The sequence below is a fragment of the Oncorhynchus keta genome, chromosome 28 (assembly GCF_023373465.1).
Source record: "Oncorhynchus keta strain PuntledgeMale-10-30-2019 chromosome 28, Oket_V2, whole genome shotgun sequence".
NCBI classification, from domain to species: domain Eukaryota; kingdom Metazoa; phylum Chordata; class Actinopteri; order Salmoniformes; family Salmonidae; genus Oncorhynchus; species Oncorhynchus keta.
Window position 1 is genome coordinate 8832144 of NC_068448.1, and position 21664 is coordinate 8853807.

General features: G+C 47.8%; 1 protein-coding gene across 3 annotated transcripts in view; it reads left to right on the forward strand.

Annotated features, from left to right (window-relative positions):
* Positions 1–21664, forward strand: part of LOC118360454 (copine-8-like) — a 228852-nt gene that overhangs the window by 66961 nt on the left and 140227 nt on the right. For 2 of the 3 annotated variants that reach the window (XM_052484728.1, XM_052484726.1), the window contains exons 5-7: positions 3982–4021; positions 5862–5876; positions 8241–8317. In XM_052484728.1, the coding sequence (XP_052340688.1) occupies positions 3982–4021; positions 5862–5876; positions 8241–8317 (132 nt within the window). Of the gene's footprint in view, positions 1–3981; positions 4022–5861; positions 5877–8237; positions 8318–21664 lie in introns of all 3 variants that reach the window. The other variant, XM_052484727.1, reaches the window with a different exon arrangement.

Below are 21664 nucleotides of genomic sequence, written 5' to 3' on the forward strand. Positions count from 1 at the left end.
GTTGAGATTAGGAGGAAAAGAATGATCAATATTTTATATGATGGTTTTATCCTCATTCTCCATACTGCCTGAAGTCCCAGCAGAGTCCCATAATAATTACAGTCCTCCCTCTCCCTCCTCCATCCTACCTACTATATCTTCTTTCCCCCCTCCTCCATCCTACCTACTATATCTTCTTTCCCTCCTCCTCCATCGTACCTACTATATCCTCTTGCCCTCCTCCTCCCTCCTCCATCCTACCTACTATATCCTCTTTCCCTCCTCCTCCCTCCTCCATCCTACCTACTATATCCTCTTTCCCTCCTCCTCCATCCTACCTACTATATCATCTTTCCCTCCTCCCCCCTCCTCCATCCTACCTACTATATCCTCTTTCCCTCCTCCCTCCTCCATCCTACCAACTATATCCTCTTTCCCTCCTCCCTCCTCCATCCTACCAACTATATCCTCTTTCCCTCCCTCTCCCTCCTCCATCCTACCTTCTATATCCTCTTTCCCTCCTCCTCCATCCTACCTACTATATCCTCTTTCCCTCCTCCTCCATCCTACCTACTATATCCTCTTTCCCCCCTCCTCCATCCTACCTACTATATCCTCTTTCCCTCCTCCTCCATCCTACCTTCTATATCCTCTTTCCCTCCCTCTCCCTCCTCCATCCTACCTTCTATATGCTCTTTCCCTCATCCTCCCTCCTCCATCCTACCTACTATATCCTCTTTCCCTCATCCTCCCTCCTCCATCCTACCTACTATATCCTCTTTCCCTCCTCCTCCTCCATCCTACCTACTATATCCTCTTTCCCCCCTCCTCCATCCTACCTACTATATCCTCTTTCCCTCCTCCTCCATCCTACCTACTATATCCTCTTTCCCTCCTCCCCCTCCTCCATCCTACCTTCTATACCCTCTTTCCCTCCTCCTCCCTCCATCCTACCTACTATATCCTCTTTCCCCCCTCCCCCCTCCCTCCATCCTACCTACAATATCCTCTTTCCCTCCTCCTTCATCCTACCTACTATATCCTCTTTCCCTCCTCCTCCCTCCATCCTACCTACTATATCCTCTTTCCCTCATTCCTCCTCCATCCTACCTACTATATCCTCTTTCCCTCCTCCTCCATCCTACCTTCTATATCCTCTTTCCCTCCTCCCCCTCCCCCATCCTACCTACTATATCGTCTTTCCCTCATCCCTCCTCCATCCTACCTACTATATCCTCTTTCCCTCCTCCTCCATCCTACCTTCTATATCCTCTTTCCCTCCTCCCCCCTCCTCCATCCTACCTACTATATCCTCTTTCCCTCCTCCTCCCTCCATCCTACCTACTATATCCTCTTTCCCTCCTCCTCCGTCCTACCTTCTATATCCTCTTTCCCTCCTCCCCTCCTCCATCCTACCTACTATATCCTCTTTCACTCCTCCTCCCTCCATCCTACCTACTATATCCTCTTTCCCTCCTCCTCCCTCCATCCTACCTACTATATCCTCTTTCCCTCCTCCTCCATCCTACCTACTATATCCTCTTTCCCTCCTCCGGCATCCTACCTACTATATCCTCTTTCCCTCCTCCCTCCTCCTCCATCCTACCTTCTATATCCTCTTTCCCTCCTCCCCCCTCCTCCATCCTACCTACTATACCCTCTTTCCCTCCTCCTCCATCCTACCTTCTATATCCTCTTTCCCTCCTCCCCCCTCCTCCATCCTACCTACTATATCCTCTTTCCCTCCTCCCTCCATCCATCCTACGATATCCTCTTTCCCCCTCCTCCGTCCTACCTACTATATCCTCTTTCCCTCCTCCTCCCTCCATCCTACCTACTATATCCTCTTTCCCTCCTCCCCCTCCTCCATCCTACATTCTATATCCTCTTTCCCTCCCCCCCTCCTCCATCCTACCTACTATATCCTCTTTCCCTCATCCCTCCTCCATCCCACCTACTATATCCTCTTTCCCTCCTCCTCCATCCTACCTTCTATATACTCTTTCCCTCCTCCCCCCTCCTCCATCCTACCTACTGTATCCTCTTTCCCTCCTCCTCCCTCCATCCTACCTACTATATCCTCTTTCCCTCCTCCATCCATCCTACCTACTATATCCTCTTTCCCTCCTCCTCCATCCTACCTACTATATCCTCTTTCCCTCCTCCCCCCTCCTCCATCCTACCTACTATATCCTCTTTCCCTCCTCCTCTATCCTACCTACTATATCCTCTTTCCCTCCTCCCCCCTCCTCCATCCTACCTACTATATCCTCTTTCCCTCATCCCTCCTCCATCCTACCTACTATATCCTCTTTCCCTCCTCCTCCATCCTACCTTCTATATCCTCTTTCCCTCCTCCTCCCTCCTCCATCCAACCTACTATATCCTCTTTCCCTCCTCCTCCATCCTACCTTCTATATCCTCTTTCCCTCCTCCTCCCTCCTCCATCCAACCTACTATATCCTCTTTCCCTCCTCCTCCATCCTACCTACTATATCCTCTTTCCCTCCTCCCCCCTCCTCCATCCAACCTACTATATCCTCTTTCCCTCCTCCTTCCTCCATCCTACCTACTATATCCTCTTTCCCTCCTCCTCCATCCTACCTACTATATCCTCTTTCCCTCCCCCTCCGTCCTACCTCCTCCTCTTGCATAACAGCCCCTCTCGTCGTCTTGAAAGGCCCAATCAGAGTGCAGGGCAGAGGTGACACTTTATTAAGAGGCTTTGAAAATGGAGATCATTTCCTTATTCCCCTAACTCCCTCTGTACCTCACCTCAGTGCAGATCAACAAGGGGAAAGAAATGTATAAGAAAATAACTATTGTCTGTCTAGCGTTAACTTTTGATTTCCACTGTGTAGAGACAGAGGTCCTAATGGACTTTAGTAACTAGCTACATATCCACTGTGTAGAGACAGAGGCCTTCATGGACTTTATGATACTGTAGCTAGCCTCCCTCTGTTCATATCCAGCCTCTGTAGCTCAGTCATCAGTCCTCTGTAGCTCAGTCATCAGTCCTCTGTAGCTCAGTCATCTGTCCTCTGTAGCTCAGTCATCAGTCCTCTGTAGCTCAGTCATCAGTCCTCTGTAGCTCAGTCATCAGTCCTCGGTATCTCAGTCATCAGTCCTCTGTATCTCTGTCATCAGTCCTCTGTAGCTCAGTCATCAGTCCTCTGTAGCTCAGTCATCAGTCCTCTGTAGCTCAGTCATCAGTCCTCTGTATCTCTGTCATCAGTCCTCTGTAGCTCAGTCATCAGTCCTCTGTAGCTCAGTCATCAGTCCTCTGTAGCTCAGTCATCAATCCTCTGTAGCTCAGTCATCAGTCCTCTGTAGCTCTGTCATCAGTCCTCTGTAGCTCAGTCATCAGTCCTCTGTATCTCTGTCATCAGTCCTCTGTAGCTCAGTCCTCTGTAGCTCAGTCATCAGTCCTCTGTAGCTCAGTCATCAGTCCTCTGTAGCTCAGTCCTCTGTAGCTCAGTCCTCTGTAGCTCAGTCATCAGACCTCTGCTGAACGTGACAGAGGATATACTCTGACTTAATTTATTTTGGGTCCTTTACATATATAGTAACTCAGTCAGGGAATTGGGGGATGAGGATGGTTGGACAGTGGACGCATTCAAGTTGAATTACTTTTAGCCAAAGTTCATCACTGACAGCAGCTGCACATTGTTTCAAACGTGATTGTTTCTAAAGTGAATGGGTGAGTGACAGCAGGGGAGTCTTGAACAACAGTGAAAGGAAAATAGACTTCATTCATGAAGTGTAGAAGGATTAAGTGAAATAAGTGTTTTTTCCGGTTAAAAATGTGTCATTTCAAGTTAATATAAATTGATTTTGAGTGGCTTTCTGTTTGTCCGAATCTCATTGTATGAGGAATAATATCAAACCACTTTGGTTCTATTTGTTAATGTTCAAACCCCCGCCAGTTTTAGACACAAATAGTTTTCTCTCCGGCTCCTGTCAGCTCTTGCCTCTTTAATGTGTGTTTCTTTCTGATTTCAGATACGATATCGATTCCAAAAGTCCAGATCTGGCGAAGCATGTAAGTGAAAAAAGTTATCACTCTGTGCTCATTCCTTATAGTTGCTTGTTTTTTACTTTGCAAATCTATCCTCTATGTATGGAAACTTTTGTTTTTAAAATGGGAACTTTTATTTTGAAATGCATCCCATTCCTTATTTTTGTTTTATGCTAATCAAAATCCATGCCGTCCCAAAGCTGAACTAGTGCATCGTAGTGCCTTACCTCCCAAAGCTGAAATAGTGCATCGTAGTGCCTTACCTCCCATAGCTGAAATAGTGCATCGTAGTGCCTTACCTCCCATAGCTGAAATAGTGCATCGTAGTGCCTTACCTCCCATAGCTGAAATAGTGCATCGTAGTGCCTTACCTCCCATAGCTGAAATAGTGCATCGTAGTGCCTTACCTCCCATAGCTGAAATAGTGCATCGTAGTGCCTTACCTCCCATAGCTGAAATAGTGCATCGTAGTGCCTTACCTCCCATAGCTGAAATAGTACATCGTAGTGCCTTACCTCCCATAGCTGAAATAGTGCATCGTAGTGCCTTACCTCCCAAAGCTGAAATAGTGCATCGTAGTGCCTTACCTCCCATAGCTGAAATAGTGCATCGTAGTGCCTTACCTCCCATAGCTGAAATAGTGCATTGTAGTGCCTTACCTCCCATAGCTGAAATAGTGCATCGTAGTGCCTTACCTCCCATAGCTGAAATAGTGCATTGTAGTGCCTTACCTCCCTTAGATGAAATAGTGCATTGTAGTGCCTTACCTCCCATAGCTGAAATAGTGCATCGTAGTGCCTTACCTCCCATAGCTGAAATAGTGCATCGTAGTGCCTTACCTCCCTTAGCTGAAATAGTGCATCGTAGTGCCTTACCTCCCATAGCTGAAATAGTGCATCGTAGTGCTTTACCTCCCAAAGCTGAAATAGTGCATCGTAGTGCTTTACCTCCCATAGCTGAAATAGTGCATCGTAGTGCCTTACCTCCCATAGCTGAAATAGTGCATCGTAGTGCCTTACCTCCCAAAGCTGAAATAGTGCATCGTAGTGCCTTACCTCCCATAGCTGAAATAGTGCATCGTAGTGCTTTACCTCCCATAGCTGAAATAGTGCATCGTAGTGCCTTACCTCCCATAGCTGAAATAGTGCATCGTAGTGCCTTACCTCCCATAGCTGAAATAGTGCATCGTAGTGCTTTACCTCCCATAGTGTCACAATGTGGCCTTGCTGTCTGTCCGTGCGCATTTGTATAATAAATATAACGTATTACTTTATGTATTGATAGTGAGTAGCTTACCTAATAAACCAAATACACATATTTTTTTGGTGCGTAGTTATGATTTAATGAAGCACTGTAATTTGTCACACCATTATCAAAGCTTGTCAAACCCGTTTTCCCGAACCTCTAGGCATGATTTATTGTACTCCCATGCTATTAGCAATGTACTCACAAGTAATGATGACCAATGGATGGTGCAGTGAAAGGTTTGATAAAAGCAACCCATTGCTCAGACATACACAATTATAATTATATGTGGAGCTAGCAGTTTGCATGATACTAGAATATTCATCATTATTTCCACATTTGTCATGACTATATTTTCTTGTTTTGTACTCGCTTTTGTGTTAATAGCTCTCTCCTCTCACACAAAAAACACTTACCTCTTCATCTCTTTATTTCTCTACCACCCTCTTCTCCACTTCTCTCCCTCTCTCCTGTTTTCTCTTGCCCTTGTTTTGATGATGGTGTTGTATGGTTTGAGTCTTGTGCCTACATGATATGCTCTGTTGTTGTTGTTGTCTATGCTGCTGCCTGGTGTACCCCTCCTCCTCCTCTTCCTCCTCCTCCTCTTCCTCCCTGGAAGCCCTCCGACATTGACGTACGTGTTTGACTCCTCTGACAAACTTTATGCTAATAACAACACCTATAACAAGGCTTATAACACACTGCTTAGCTCCATCCTAAGCTCACCAACTGTCCTTGTTACCCCGTCTCCCCCATCTCTCCCCTGAACCCCCTCTATCCTTCCTCTCCCTCCTTTCTCCCCCGTCTCTCCCCTGAACCCCCTCTATCCTTCCTCTCCCTCCTTTCTCCCCCGTCTCTCCCCTGAACCCCCTCTATCCTTCCTCTCCCTCCTTTCTCCCCCGTCTCTCCCCTAAACCCCCTCTATCCTTCCTCTCCCTCCTTTCTCCCCATCTCTCCCCTGAACCCCCTCTATCCTTCCTCTCTCTCCTTTCTCCCCCATCTCTCCCCTGAACCCCCTCTATCCTTCCACTCCCTCCTTTCTCCCCTGTCTCTCCCCTGAACCCCCTCTATCCTTCCTCCCCCTCCTTTCTCCCCCATCTCTCCCCTGAACCCCCTCTATCCTTCCACTCCCTCCTTTCTCCCCCGTCTCTCCCCTGAACCCCCTCTATCCTTCCTCTCCCTCCTTTCTCCCCCGTCTCTCCCCTGAACCCCCTCTATCCTTCCTCTCCCTCCTTTCTCCCCATCTCTCCCCTGAACCCCCTCTATCCTTCCTCTCCCTCCTTTCTCCCCCGTCTCTCCCCTGAACCCCCTCTATCCTTCCTCTCTCTCCTTTCTCCCCCATCTCTCCCCTGAACCCCCTCTATCCTTCCACTCCCTCCTTTCTCCTCCGTCTCTCCCCTGAACCCCCTCTATCCTTCCTCCCCCTCCTTTCTCCCCCATCTCTCCCCTGAACTCCCTCTATCCTTCCTCTCCCTCCTTTCTACCCCGTCTCTCCCTGAACCCCCTCTATCCTTCCACTCCCTCCTTTCTCCCCCGTCTCTCCCCTGAACCTCCTCTATCCTTCCTCTCCCTCCTTTCTCCCCCGTCTCTCCCCTGAACCCCCTCTATCCTTCCTCTCCCTCCTTTCTCCCCCGTCTCTCCCCTGAACTCCCTCTATCCTTCCTCTCCCTCCTTTCTCCCCCCGTCTCTCCCTGAACTCCCTCTATCCTTCCTCTTCCCCCTCCCTCTCCCCCGTCTCTCCCCTGAACCCCCTCTATCCTTCCTCTCCCTCCTTTCTCCCCCATCTCTCCCCTGAACCCCCTCTATCCTTCCTCTCCCTCCTTTCTCCCCCATCTCTCCCCTGAACCCCCTCTATCCTTCCACTCCCTCCTTTCTCCCCCATCTCTCCCCTAAACCCCCTCTATCCTTCCTCTCCCTCCTTTCTCCCCCATCTCTCCCCTGAACCCCCTCTATCCTTCCTCTCTCTCCTTTCTCCCCCGTCTCTCCCCTGAACCCCCTCTATCCTTCCTCTCCCTCCTTTCTCCCCCATCTCTCCCCTGAACCCCCTCTATCCTTCCACTCCCTCCTTTCTCCCCCGTCTCTCCCCTGAACCCCCTCTATCCTTCCACTCCCTCCTTTCTCCCCCGTCTCTCCCCTGAACCCCCTCTATCCTTCCTCCCCCTCCTTTCTCCCCCATCTCTCCCCTGAACTCCCTCTATCCTTCCTCTCCCTCCTTTCTCCCCCGTCTCTCCCCTGAACCCCCTCTATCCTTCCTCTCCCTCCTTTCTCCCCCGTCTCTCCCCTGAACCCCCTCTATCCTTCCTCTCCCTCCTTTCTCCCCCGTCTCTCCCCTGAACCCCCTCTATCCTTCCTCTCCCTCCTTTCTCCCCCGTCTCTCCCCTGAACCCCCTCTATCCTTCCTCTCCCTCCTTTCTCCCCCGTCTCTCCCCTGAACCCCCTCTATCCTTCCTCTCCCTCCTTTCTCCCCCGTCTCTCCCCTGAACCCCCTCTATCCTTCCTCTCCCTCCTTTCTCCCCCGTCTCTCCCCTGAACTCCCTCTATCCTTCCTCTCCCTCCTTTCTCCCCCCGTCTCTCCCCTGAACTCCCTCTATCCTTCCTCTTCCCCCCCCTCTCCCCCGTCTCTCCCCTGAACCCCCTCTATCCTTCCTCTCCCTCCTTTCTCCCCCATCTCTCCCCTGAACCTCCTCTATCCTTCCTCTCCCTCCTTTCTCCCCCGTCTCTCCCCTGAACCCCCTCTATCCTTCCTCTCCCTCCTTTCTCCCCCCTCTCCCCTGAACCCCCTCTATCCTTCCTCCCCCCCCCCCCCCATCTCTCCCCTGAACCCCCTCTATCCTTCCTCTCCCTCCTTTCTCCCCCGTCTCTCCCCTGAACCCCCTCTATCCTTCCTCTCCCTCCTTTCTCCCCCGTCTCTCCCTGCTCACTGTTTCCCCATTAACACCCCCTTCCCCGTCACTCCTCACTCCTCCGTCTTTCCCGCCACCCCCTGTCCCTCCAGCAGGACTTCTTGGGGCAAGTGTTCTGTACTCTGGGAGAGATCGTAGGATCCCCCGCCAGCCGACTGGAGAAACCCCTGGGGTGAGTAGTACTGTCCTTGGTTGATTGGTTGATTGATTGGTTGGCCTGTGTGTGTGAGTAGAATTGGTTTTAACCTGAGACTATGACGTTACCACGAGCATCAGAATGAACCGCAGAAGTTGCAGATGAACAAGATGCAAGATGATGCACTCACAGAGGATTTGAGCATGTACATGGCTGTGCTTCAATCTGCTACAGTGTGATAGGTATGAGACCAAAAGAGCAGAGAAGTTAGTCTTTTTTATTATAATATGTTTTTTAGGAGGTGGATCAGCTTTAATATTGAGGATAGATTGTTGCTTCCATCAATGTACATGTCTGAATCATTTCCAATCCCCCATATATTTTGGGGGTAAATTCTCTATTTCTGTCCGGTTTGATTGTATTTGTAACTGTGCTATTTCACAAAAGTTCTGAACCTATCTACATTGTACAGACCCCGTATGTTTTACATTGGTTATCTTGTTATTAGTCCCACCCTTCAGCTCCATTCAACCCCTCCCATCTGTCTCTCAACACCATCCAATCCCACCCTTCAGCTCCATTCAACCCCTCCCATCTGTCTCTCAACATCATCCAGTCCCACCCTTCAGCTCCATTCAACCCCTCCCATCTGTCTCTCAACACCATCCAGTCCCACCCTTCAGCTCTATTCAACCCCTCCCACCTATCTCTCAACACCATCCAGTCCCACCCTTCAGCTCCATTCAACCCCTCCCATCGATCTCTCAACACCATCCAGTCCCACCCTTCAGCTCCATTCAACCCCTCCCATCTGTCTCTCAACACCATCCAGTCCCACCCTTCAGCTCCATTCAACCCCTCCCATCTGTCTCTTAACACCATCCAGTCCCACCCTTCAGCTCCATTCAACCCCTCCCATCTGTCTCTCAACACCATCCAGTCCCACCCTTCAGCTCCATTCAACCCCTCCCATCTGTCTCTCAACACCATCCAGTCCCACCCTTCAGCTCTATTCAACCCCTCCCACCTGTCTCTCAACACCATCCAGTCCCACCCTTCAGCTCTATTCAACCCCTCCCATCTGTCTCTCAACACCATCCAGTCCCACCCTTCAGCTCTATTCAACCCCTCCCATCTGTCTCTCAACACCATCCAGTCCCACCCTTCAGCTCCATTCAACCCCTCCCATCTGTCTCTCAACACCATCCAGTCCCACCCTTCAGCTCTATTCAACCCCTCCCATCTGTCTCTCAACACCATCCAGTCCCACCCTTCAGCTCTATTCAACCCCTCCCACCTATCTCTCAACACCATCCAGTCCCACCCTTCAGCTCTATTCAACCCCTCCCATCTGTCTCTCAACACCATCCAGTCCCACCCTTCAGCTCTATTCAACCCCTCCCACCTATCTCTCAACACCATCCAGTCCCACCCTTCAGCTCTATTCAACCCCTCCCATCTATCTCTCAACACCATCCAGTCCCACCCTTCAGCTCCATTCAACCCCTCCCATCTATCTCTCAACACCATCCAGTCCCACCCTTCAGCTCCATTCAACCCCTCCCATCTATCTCTCAACACCATCCAGTCCCACCCTTCAGCTCCATTCAACCCCTCCCATCTGTCTCTCAACATCATCCAGTCCCACCCTTCAGCTCTATTCAACCCCTCCCATCTGTCTCTCAACACCATCCAGTCCCACCCTTCAGCTCCATTCAACCCCTCCCATCTGTCTCTCAACACCATCCAGTCCCACCCTTCAGCTCCATTCAACCCCTCCCATCTGTCTCTCAACATCATCCAGTCCCACCCTTCAGCTCCATTCAACCCCTCCCATCTGTCTCTCAACACCATCCAGTCCCACCCTTCAGCTCCATTCAACCCCTCCCATCTGTCTCTCAACACCATCCAGTCCCACCCTTCAGCTCCATTCAACCCCTCCCATCTGTCTCTCAACATCATCCATTTTGGATTTCTATTTGCCATATATTTTTCAACTGTGCTGTGATGCTTCACAAACATACTGAACCTTTCTATTCTCATAGCTTCTACAGATTGTAAATGAAAAATAAACATTTTTGCTAAAATAATTATTATATTGATTGGTTGATTGGCTATGGCTTTTCAAATCACCCAGTATTGCTGCCTGCAGTGTTAGTTCTGGGTAAATGTTGCAATTCTTCAGCCATTCCTGGACCTGTGACCAAAAACGAGCTACATATGGACAGTACCAAAATAAATGATCTAATGACTCTGCCTCCTCACAGCGGAATCTGCAGAGCTGGGAAGATTGTATCCCCCATATATATAACCTTCTATTCGTTGCAAGAATGTTGTATAGTAATTTAAATAAAAAAATTAGACGTTTTGAATCCGGCGTTGTTTTGCGTGTCAATTCATGAACCATGTTCCATGGAATGGGTACATCGAAAATCTCTTCCCAACTATTTAGCAATTTATATGGCACAGCTGTCAAATTTTTGGTCCTTAAATGAAACTGGTATATATTTTTATCTATCACCTTTTTTAACAATTTTTGGTCTTTAATCCGACAGTTCCTTACTTTTTTCCCCTTCTACTTGCCTCTTCCATTTTTGTGGTGGTAATGCTTCAATTAGTTGGTTGTAATTTTGGGTAGAGCAGACATTTCCATATGTCTGTGTAAGCTGCATGTGTGACACAACTCCAACAGTCCTATTTATGATGTCATTCACTACAATTATACCTTTTTTTTTTTAATTGAAAAATATGTTTTTTAAAAATCAGTTCTTATATTTGAGTTTAACCATAATACTTGTTGAATTATTTGTTGTGTTTTCAGGTGGATTAAACTTCAATCGCAACCAACTTTCTAAGGCTTGTTTTAAAAAATCTTGATATTGTAACGCGATTCGTCTTCCTCTGACGAGGAGTAGGAAGGATCGGACCCATATGCAGTGTGGTACGTGTCCATGTTGAATTTATTAACACAAAAACAAAATAACAAGGAGAACGAAAGAAAACGAAACAGTTCTGTCTGGTGCAGACACAGAGACAGAAAACAATCACCCACAACTAAAATGGGGAAAACAGGCTGCCTAAGTATGATTCTCAATCAGAGACAACGAACAACACCTGCCTCAGATTGAGAACCATACTAGGCCAAACACATAAACACATCATAGAAAAAAGAACATAGACTACCCACCCCAACTCACGCCCTGACCAAACTAACACAAAGACATAATAAAGGAACTAAGGTCAGAACGTGACAGATATTTTGGAGATAATTTCGTTTTCAAATAACCGAAAGTGAGCACGTGTAATCTGAATAAAGGGAAAAGGCCCTTCTTGAACATGGGGTGACACATTCTTGCTAATTTACTAGAGAACCAGTTTGCATTAAAGTATAACTTTTGTATGACTGATGCCGTTAGTGAGAGATCTAAGGCTTTCATATTTAATCATTTCTGCCCTCCGAATTCATATTCATTATATAAATAGGCCCTTTTAATTTAGTCTAGCTTGCCGTTCCAAATAAAATGGAATATGTTTTGCTCATATAATTTAAAATGCAGGTGTAGGCACAACCAGAAGCAAACAGGTCAACTGTGATATGACTAAAGAGTCAATCAGGGGGATTTTTACACCAATAGACAGGTATTTTCCTTTCCATGGTAGCAAGATCTTATCTGTTTTTGCTAACTTTTTATAAAAATGTATTGGAGTGAGATCATTTCTTTCTTTGGGGACATGTGTACCGAGTATGTCCACATCCCTGTCAGACCATTTATCCATCATCATCCAATACCTAATATTATCATAATTTGCTTTTATTCCAGAGAGGTTAGAACAAGTATCTAGATCCTCCATGAGGCTGTGGATTTAAAAGAAAACATGAATCAATGATAAACATTAATATCAAATACAGTTTGTTATAGTTCCACTGGTATACCATCCAGCCGTGGAGTTTTCCCAGCCTTAAAGACTTTCATTGCATCAAGATGTTCCTCCCCTGAGTCTTTCTGTACAGATGTTCATTTTACATTATTAATAGAGAAAAAATCCATACAATGATCTTCGGGTTAGTGGAGATGGAGGAGACTGAAACGAAAACAGTACTTAAAAGTACTTTACTTCCTCTTTCAAAACATTGTTCGGTGAATCATGCGTGACTCCATCATTTCTAACAAGTTTCAGGAAAACAAATTGCATTTCTATGTTGAAGATTGAAAAATAATTTGGTGCATTTCCCCCATATTATGTCCAGTTCACTTTATTTTTATAATATATTACACTGGATCTTTCTTGAATAAGTTCCTCCATTCCATTTTGTTTTTCCTCTAACTTATTCTGTGGTTTTTATTGCTATCTATCTGTTCTGGTAGTCCTTCAATGTCCTTTGTTAATATGGACTCTTTTGACCTAAATTGTTTTTTATTTATTGATGAGTATTGAATTGCATGGTCTCTATTGCTGTACTTATGTTATGCCCCGAAAAGTCAGTTATAAATTCTTCTGTCCTAGTTAAAAACAAGTTGTCATCCATTAGGCTTTGATTACATTTCCTATATCCTCGCCCACGTGGAAATTCAATTATGTGACTGCATTCTGTCCCCTATCAACATTTTTTTTTAAACTTTCGCAGCCAGAGAGAATGACATAAGAAAGTAATCAAGACGACGAGCTTGCGGTTAGTCTTAGCAGAAATCAGCCCGATATCGCTGTTTACTTGGTGTATCACTGACTCTACCTTTAACTAACCCCTGGTTCTGTTCTACTAGCATTACCACGTAGTCTTAGAATGAAACACTACATGTATATTTAGCATGCATGGCCATCGTTCTATTGCATCGCCATCCCAGTGGCTCTTAGAGAGAGTTCCCTAACAAGCAACCACTTGGGTCAATCAACAGTAACACTGAAACAGGAAATGGCCTTACTCCGACTCAAGAGCAGTCATGGAGCCAAATTGTACTTGACTTTCTCCACGTCGCCCACTAGATCATGAAAAGCACCATTGACTCTCCTGTCCTCACACAGGGCTCTCTATATATGAGGCTGTGCATTGGAACGTAACACAGCCAGCCGCCACTTTCATTGGCTTCCATGTGTTCTAGGGTGTGTCCCAAATTGCGCAATTCCCTATACTGTACATATTCCCTATATACTGCACTACTTGTGCACAATAAAGGGCATGGGAGGCAATTTGGGACAATGCCTTAGACTCTAGCTGTGGGATGGTGATAAATATGTCTGTCGTCTATAGCCATCTGTGGAGTACTTGATGTGTTCAGATTAGACTGGTGTGCGTTGATGGCGCTAGTAATTGAACAGGACCGGGGGCTTCCTGTACGAAGCCTGCCTGCCGTAACGCTGTTACTGTCATTAGGGAAGCAATCTGCCATGCAGAGACACCCTCTAATAGAGACGCACTGTTAACATGAGTAACAGACTGAGAGACACTGTCAACATGAGAGACAGACAGAGAGACACCATCTAATGGAGACGCACTGTCAACATGAGAGACAGACAGAGAGACACCATCTAATGGAGACGCACTGTCAACATGAGAGACAGACAGACACCCTCTTCTCATAGACGGCATCAGCAACGCACTGCAGAGCTAGGTTATTAGTAGCTACTACAGGTTATTAGTAGCTACTACAGGTTATTAGTAGCTACTACAGGTTATTAGTAGCTACTACAGGTTATTAGTAGCTACTACAGGTTATTAGTAGCTACTACAGGTTATTATAGCTACTACAGGTTATTATAGCTACTACAGGTTATTAGTAGCTACTACAGGTTATTAGTAGTTACTACAGGTTATTATAGCTACTACAGGTTATTAGTAGCTACTACAGGTTATTAGTAGCTACTACAGGTTATTATAGCTACTACAGGTTATTATAGCTACTACAGGTTATTAGTAGCTACTACAGGTTATTATAGCAACTACAGGTTATTAGTAGCTACTACAGATGATTTTCGATCTGTGTTTTTCTATCAGTTCTTCCATTGTTATTTGAAACTCAGTTTAGTTTCAGTTAGTTTTCAGACCTGATGTGCTAGTTTTTATTTAGTTTCAGTTGTTTAAAAAAAATGTATGTTGTTTACCAGTATGGTGTTTACCAGTATGGTGTTTACCAGTATGTTGTTTACCAGTATTATGTTTACCAGTATGGTATTTACCAGTATGGTGTTTACCAGTATGGTGTTTACCAGTATGGTATTTACCAGTATGGTGTTTATTATTATGCCTCAAAGACAGACATGGGGGGGCAGAGAAGGAGGGAGAGAGAGAGAAAGAGAGAGGGGGTGGGTAGCGGTGTGTGTGTGTGTGTGTGTGTCGATAGCGGTGTGTGGGTGGGTAGCGGTGTGTGTGTGTGTGTGTGTGCGTGGGTAGCGGTGTGTGTGTGTGTAGGTAGCGGTGTGTGTGTGTGTGTGTGGGTAGAGGTGTGTGTGTGTTTATGGGTAGCGGTGTGTGTGTCGATAGCGGTGTGTGTGTGTAGGTTGCGGTGTGTGTGTGTGGGTAGCAGTGTGTGTGTGTGTGTGTGGGTAGCGGTGTGTGTGTGGGTAGTGGTGTGTGTGTGTGTAGGTAGCGGTGTGTGTGTGTGTGGGGGTAGAGGTATGTGTGTGTTTATGGGTAGCGGTGTGTGTGTCGATAGCGGTGTGTGTGTGTAGGTTGCGGTGTGTGTGTGTGGGTAGCAGTGTGTGTGTGTGTGTGTGTGGGTAGCAGTGTGGGTAGTGGTGTGTGTGTGTGTGTAGGTAGCGGTGTGTGTGTGTGTGGGTAGAGGTGTGTGTGTGTTTATGGGTAGCGGTGTGTGTGTCGATAGCGGTGTGTGTGTGTAGGTTGCGGTGTGTGTGTGTGGGTAGCAGTGTGTGTGTGTTTGTGTGTGTGTGTGTGTGTGTGTGTAGCGGTGTGTGTGTGTCGATAGCGGTGTGTGTGTGTGGGTAGCGGTGTGTTCATGCCTGTAGCTATTGGCTTGTTAACAGCATTGTGGTTGCCCTCAAATACCTCCCTTGTGATTAGAACTAATTTTCTTGAAATGATCCGAAGGAATGAGTGTTTCTCATGCAGTGAATGGCATTTAGCTGAAGGTCTTGACTGTAACCCAAACTACTTAATGTGCGTCTTGTGAATGGTAGCATGGTTAGCCATGGCTAATGAAGACATTTCCTCTCCTGCCCACACTAGACTGTGACAGAGCTGTTAGTGGGGGGGGGTTCCTCTTTCCTCCATCATCACAGGGCACTGTATTTCAACTCCACCGAGTGACTGGGAGAAGGAGGAGGTGTGGGCACTGCAGGGACTGAGGAAATCTGGTAGCCATGTTTAAAAGAGCTCTCCCACAGGGCATGAAGGCACCCACTGAGCACACACTGGTTGGATCCTTTATGTTGTACCAATGTGGAATAGATGTTGAATTGATGTCTGTGCACAGTGTGCAGGCACGCTCACTACATCAATGACCTGCTTAAGTTAAGAAGTACCTCAGTCCCCACTCTGTTCTCTCTCTTTCTAATTCTCTTACTTTTGGCTTGTCCAACATCTCATTCCAAAATTACCACACACACATTAACACCACATTGGACACTGTGCTATCTAACCTCCAAACGAGCTTCAATGCCATACAACACTCCCTCCGTGGCCTCAACTGCTCTTAAACGCTAGTAAAACCAAATACATGCTTTTCAAACGTTCGCTGCCTGCACCCGCACGCCTGACCAGCATCACCACCCTGGATGGTTCCAACCTTGAATATGTGGACATCTATAAGTACCTAGGTGTCTGGCTAGACTGTAAACTCTCCTTCCAGACTCATATCAAACATCTCCAAGCGAAAATCAAATCAAGAGTCGGCTTTCTATTCCGCAACTGTCACGCCTTGGTCATTGTATTTTGTGTTTCGTTATATATTTGGTCAGGCCAGGGTGTGACATGGGTTTACGTTATTGTATTTTCGTATTGGGGTTTGTAGTATTTGGAATCGCGGCTGATTAGGGGTGTTGTATAGGCTTGGCTGCCTGAGGCGGTTCTCAATCAGAGTCAGGTGATTCTCGTTGTCTCTGATTGGGAACCGTATTTAGGTAGCCTGGTTTCGCTTTGTATTTTGTGGGTGATTGTTCCTGTCTCTGTGTAGTTTCACCAGATAGGCTGTAATAGGTTTCACGTTCCATTTGTTGTTTTTGTATTGACTTATTTCATGTATCGTTCCGTTTTCATTCATTAAAGATCATGAGTAACAAATACGCTGCATTTCGGTCCGACTCTCTTTCGACAAACGAAGAACGCCGTTACAGAATCACCCACCACACTCGGACCGAGCAGCGTGTTAACAGGCAGCGACAGCTTGAACAGCGAAGGGAGGACGTTATGGATAGCAGAGGCATGGAGTATACGACGTGGGAAGAAATCGACAGGTGGGCGGCTGACCCAGAGAGAGTGCAGGAGCCCGCCTGGGATTCGCTGGAGCAATGCGAAGAGGGCTATAGGAGAATGGAGTCAAAAAGAAAGGCACGTCGGCGCAGAGAGAAAACCGAAAGTAACCCCCAAATATTTATTGGGGGAGGGCACAGAAAGAGAGTGGCTGAGTCAGGGTTCAGACCTGAGCAAACTCTCCCTGTTAATCGTGAAGAGCAGTTGCAGTGGGAGAGGCTGCACCACTTGGAGAATTGGACATGGGAGGAGGAATTAGACGGAAAAGGACCCTGGGCTCAGCCTGGAGAATATCGCCGTCCCAAGGAAGAAATAGAGGCGGCTAAAGCGGAGAGGCGCTGGTATGAGGAGGCAGCACGGCGACGCGGTTGGAAGCTGAAAAGCAGCCCCAAAAAATTATTGGGGGGGGCTAAAAGGGAGTATGGCTATGCCAGGTAGGAGACCTGCGCAAACTCCCTGTGCTCACCGTTGGGCTAGAGAGACCAGGCAGGCACCATGTTATGCTATGGAGCGCACAGTGTTTCCAGTGCGGGTGCATAGCCCGGTGTGGCACATACCAGCCCTTCGTATTGGCCGGGCTAGAGTGGGCATCGAGCCAGGTAAGCTTGGGCAGGCTCGGTGCTCAAGAGCTCTAGTGCGCCTGCACGGTCTGGTCTATCCAGAGCCACCTCCACACACCAGTCCTCCGGTAGCAGCTCCCCGCACCAGGCTTCCTGTGCGTGTCCTCAATCCTGTAGCACCAGTTCCAGCACCACGCACCAGGCCTTCTGTGCGCCTCGCCTGTTCAGCACAGCCAGAGCCTTCCTTCCCTCCTGCGCTGTCGGAGTCTCTCGCCTGTTCAGCACAGCCAGAGCCTTCCTTCCCTCCTGCGCTACTGGAGTCTCCTGTCTCTTCGGAGCAGTCAGAGCTGTCAGTCTGTATGAAGCAGCCAGAGCTGTCAGTCTGCATGAAGCAGCCAGAGCTGTCAGTCTGCAAGGAGCTGCTAGTCTGCAAGGAGCTGCCAGTCTGCAAGGTGCTGCCAGCCTGCATGGAGCAGTCAGAGCTGTCAGCCTGCATGGAGCAGTCAGAGCTGTCAGTCTGCATGAAGCAGCCAGAGCTGTCAGTCTGCTTGAAGCAGCCAGAGCTGTCAGTCTGCATAGAGCAGCTAGATCCGCCAGTCAGCCATGATCTTCTAGATCTGCCAGACAACCAGTCCCTTCCAGATCTGCCAGTCAACCAGTCTCTTCCAGATCTGCCAGTCAACCAGTCTCTTCCAGATCTGCCAGTCAACCAGTCTCTTCCAGATCTGCCAGTCAACCAGAATCTTCCAGATCTGCTAGTCAACCAGAATCTTCCAGTTCCGCCAGCCAGCCAGGATCTACCGGAGCCTACTACCTGCCTGAGCTTCATCTCAGTACTGGGCTTCCTCTCAGTACTGGGCTTCCTCTCAGTACTGGGCTTTCTCTCAGTACTGGGCTTCCCCTCAGTTCCGGGCTACCCCTCAGTTTCGGGCTGCCCCTCAGTTCCGGGCTGCCCCTCAGTTCCGGGCTGCCCCTCAGTCCCGAGCTGCCCCTCAGTCCCGAACTGCCCCTCAGTCCCGAGCTGCCCCTCAGTCCCGAGCTGCCCCTCAGTCCCGAGCTGCCCCTCAGCCCCGAGCTGCCCCTCAGCCCCAAGCTTCCCCTCAGTCCCGAGCTGCCTCAGTCCCGAGCTGCCCCTCAGTCCCGAGCTGCCCCTCAGTCCCAAGCTGCCCCTCAGTCCCGAGCTGCCCCTCAGTCCCGAGCTGTCCCTCAGTCCCGAGATGCCCCTCAGTCACGAGCTGCTCCTCAGTTCTGTGGCGTTCTGGGTGAGGACTATTAGGCCATGGTCGGCGGCAAGGGTGGATTATCCCAGGACGCGAAGGGGAGGAACCAGGACATTAATGGAGTGGGGTCCACGTCCCGAGCCGGAACCGCCACCATGGACAGACGCCCACCCGGACCCGCCCTATGGTTTTGAGGTGCGTCTGGGAGTCCGCACCTTAGGGGGGGGTTATGTCACGCCTTGGTCATTGTATTTTGTGTTTTGTTATATATTTGGTCAGGCCAGGGTGTGACATGGGTTTACGTTATTGTATTTTCGTATTGGGGTTTGTAGTATTTGGGATCGCGGCTGATTAGGGGTGTTGTATAGAGTCAGAGTCAGGTGATTCTCGTTGTCTCTGATTGGGAACCGTATTTAGGTAGCCTGGTTTCGCTTTGTATTTCGTGGGTGATTGTTCCTGTCTCTGTGTTGTTTCATCAGATAGGCTGTAATAGGTTTCACGTTCCGTTTGTTGTTTTTGTATTGAGTTATTTCATGTATCGTTTCGTTTTCATTCATTAAAGATCATGAGTAACAAACACGCTGCATTTCGGTCCGACTCTCTTTCGACAAACGAAGAACGCCGTTACAGCAACAAAGCTTCCTTCACTCACGCCGCCAAATTTACCCTAGTAAAACTTACTATCCTACCGATCCTCGACTTCGGCGATGTCATCTACAAAATTGCTTCCAACACTCTACTCAGCAAACTGGATGCAGTTTATCACAGTGCCATCCGTTTTGTCACTAAAGCACCTTATACCACCCACCACTGCGACTTGTATGCTCTAGTCGGCTGGCCCTCGCTACATATTCGTCGCCAGACCCACTGGCTCCAGGTCATCTACAAGTCCATGCTAGGTAAAGCTCCGCCTTATCTCAGTTCACTGGTCACGATGGCAACACCCACCCAGCACGCGCTCCAGCAGGTGTATCTCACTGATCATCCCTAAAGCCAACACCTCATTTGGCCGCCTTTCGTTCCAGTTCTCTGCTGCCTGTGACTGGAACGAATTGCAAAAATCGCTGAAGTTGGAGACTTTTATCTCCCTCACCAACTTCAAACATCTGCTATCTGAGCAGCTAACCGATCGCTGCAGCTGTACATAGTCTATTGGTAAATAGACCACCCATTTTCACCTACCTCATCCCCATACTGTTTTTATTTATGTACTTTTCTGCTCTTTTGCACACCAATATCTCTACCTGTACATGACCATCTGATCATTTATCACTCCAGTGTTAATCTGCAAAATTGTAATTATTCGCCTACCTCCTCATGCCTTTTGCACACAATGTATATAGACTCCCCTTTTTTTCTACTGTGTTATTGACTTGTTAATTGTTTACTCCATGTGTAACTCTGTGTTGTCTGCTCACACTGCTATGCTTTATCTTGGCCAGGTCGCAGTTGCAAATGAGAACTTGTTCTCAACTAGCCTACCTGGTTAAATAAAGGTTAAATAAAAATATTTTAAAAAACACACACATTACCACACACATTACCACACACATTACCACACACATTACCACACACATTCACTCATGACCTTCATGAACTTTGTCTTGGGCTGGGCAGGTTTTGAAGATGTGCAGAGGTGTTGAGGGGAGAGCCTATGTGGATGTAGTGTCCTATATCTCTGTGTTCAGGTGTCAAATAAATGCCTGTTCCTCTACGGATCTCCACTCATCAGAAGGAGATGCAACACCTGATATCTGTCTTGAATCTTCGACTACTCATCACAGGAATATGAATGAGGCATTAGTATTTCTGAAGCCAACGAGGAATGCACAACATGCTCGTCGAACACCTCATTCCAAAATCATGGGCATTAAACATGGAGTTATTCCCCCCTTTTGCTGCTATAACTGCCTCCACTCTTCTGGGAAGGATTTCCACTAGATGTTGGAACATTGCTCCTATAACAGCCTCCACTCTTCTGGGAAGGATTTCCACTAGATGTTGGATCATTGCTCCTATAACAGCCTCCACTCTTCTGGGAAGGATTTCCACTAGATGTTGGAACATTGCTCCTATAACAGCCTCCACTCTTCTGGGAAGGCTTTCCACTAGATGTTGGAACATTGCTCCTATAACAGCCTCCACTCTTCTGGGAAGGCTTTCCACTAGATGTTGGAACATTGCTGCTATAACAGCCTCCACTCTTCTGGGAAGGCTTTCCACTAGATGTTGGAACATTGCTGCTATAACAGCCTCCACTCTTCTGGGAAGGCTTTCCACTAGATGTTGGATCATTGCTGCTATAACAGCCTCCACTCTTCTGGGAAGGCTTTCCACTAGATGTTGGAACATTGCTGCTATAACAGCCTCCACTCTTCTGGGAAGGCTTTCCACTAGATGTTGGAACATTGCTGCTATAACTGCCTCCACTCTTCTGGGAAGGCTTTCCACTAGATGTTGGAACATTGCTGCTATAACAGCCTCCACTCTTCTGGGAAGGCTTTCCACTAGATGTTGGAACATTGCTGCTATAACAGCCTCCACTCTTCTGGGAAGGCTTTCCACTAGATGTTGGAACATTGCTGCTATAACAGCCTCCACTCTTCTGGGAAGGCTTTCCACTAGATGTTGGAACATTGCTGCTATAACAGCCTCCACTCTTCTGGGAAGGCTTTCCACTAGATGTTGGAACATTGCTGGTATAACAGCCTCCACTCTTCTGGGAAGGCTTTCCACTAGATGTTGGAACATTGCTGCTATAACAGCCTCCACTCTTCTGGGAAGGCTTTCCACTAGATGTTGGAACATTGCTGCTATAACAACCTCCACTCTTCTGGGAAGGCTTTCCACTAGATGTTGGAACATTGCTGCTATAACAGCCTCCACTCTTCTGGGAAGGCTTTCCACTAGATGTTGGATCATTGCTGCTATAACAGCCTCCACTCTTCTGGGAAGGCTTTCCACTAGATGTTGGAACATTGCTGCCATAACTGCCTCCACTCTTCTGGGAAGGCTTTCGACTAGATGTTGGAACATTGCTGCTATAACAGCCTACACTCTTCTGGGAAGGCTTTCCACTAGATGTTGGAACATTGCTGCTATAACTGCCTCCACTATTCTGGGAAGGCTTTCCACTAGATGTTGGAACATTGCTGCGGGGGACTTGCTTCCATTCAGCCAC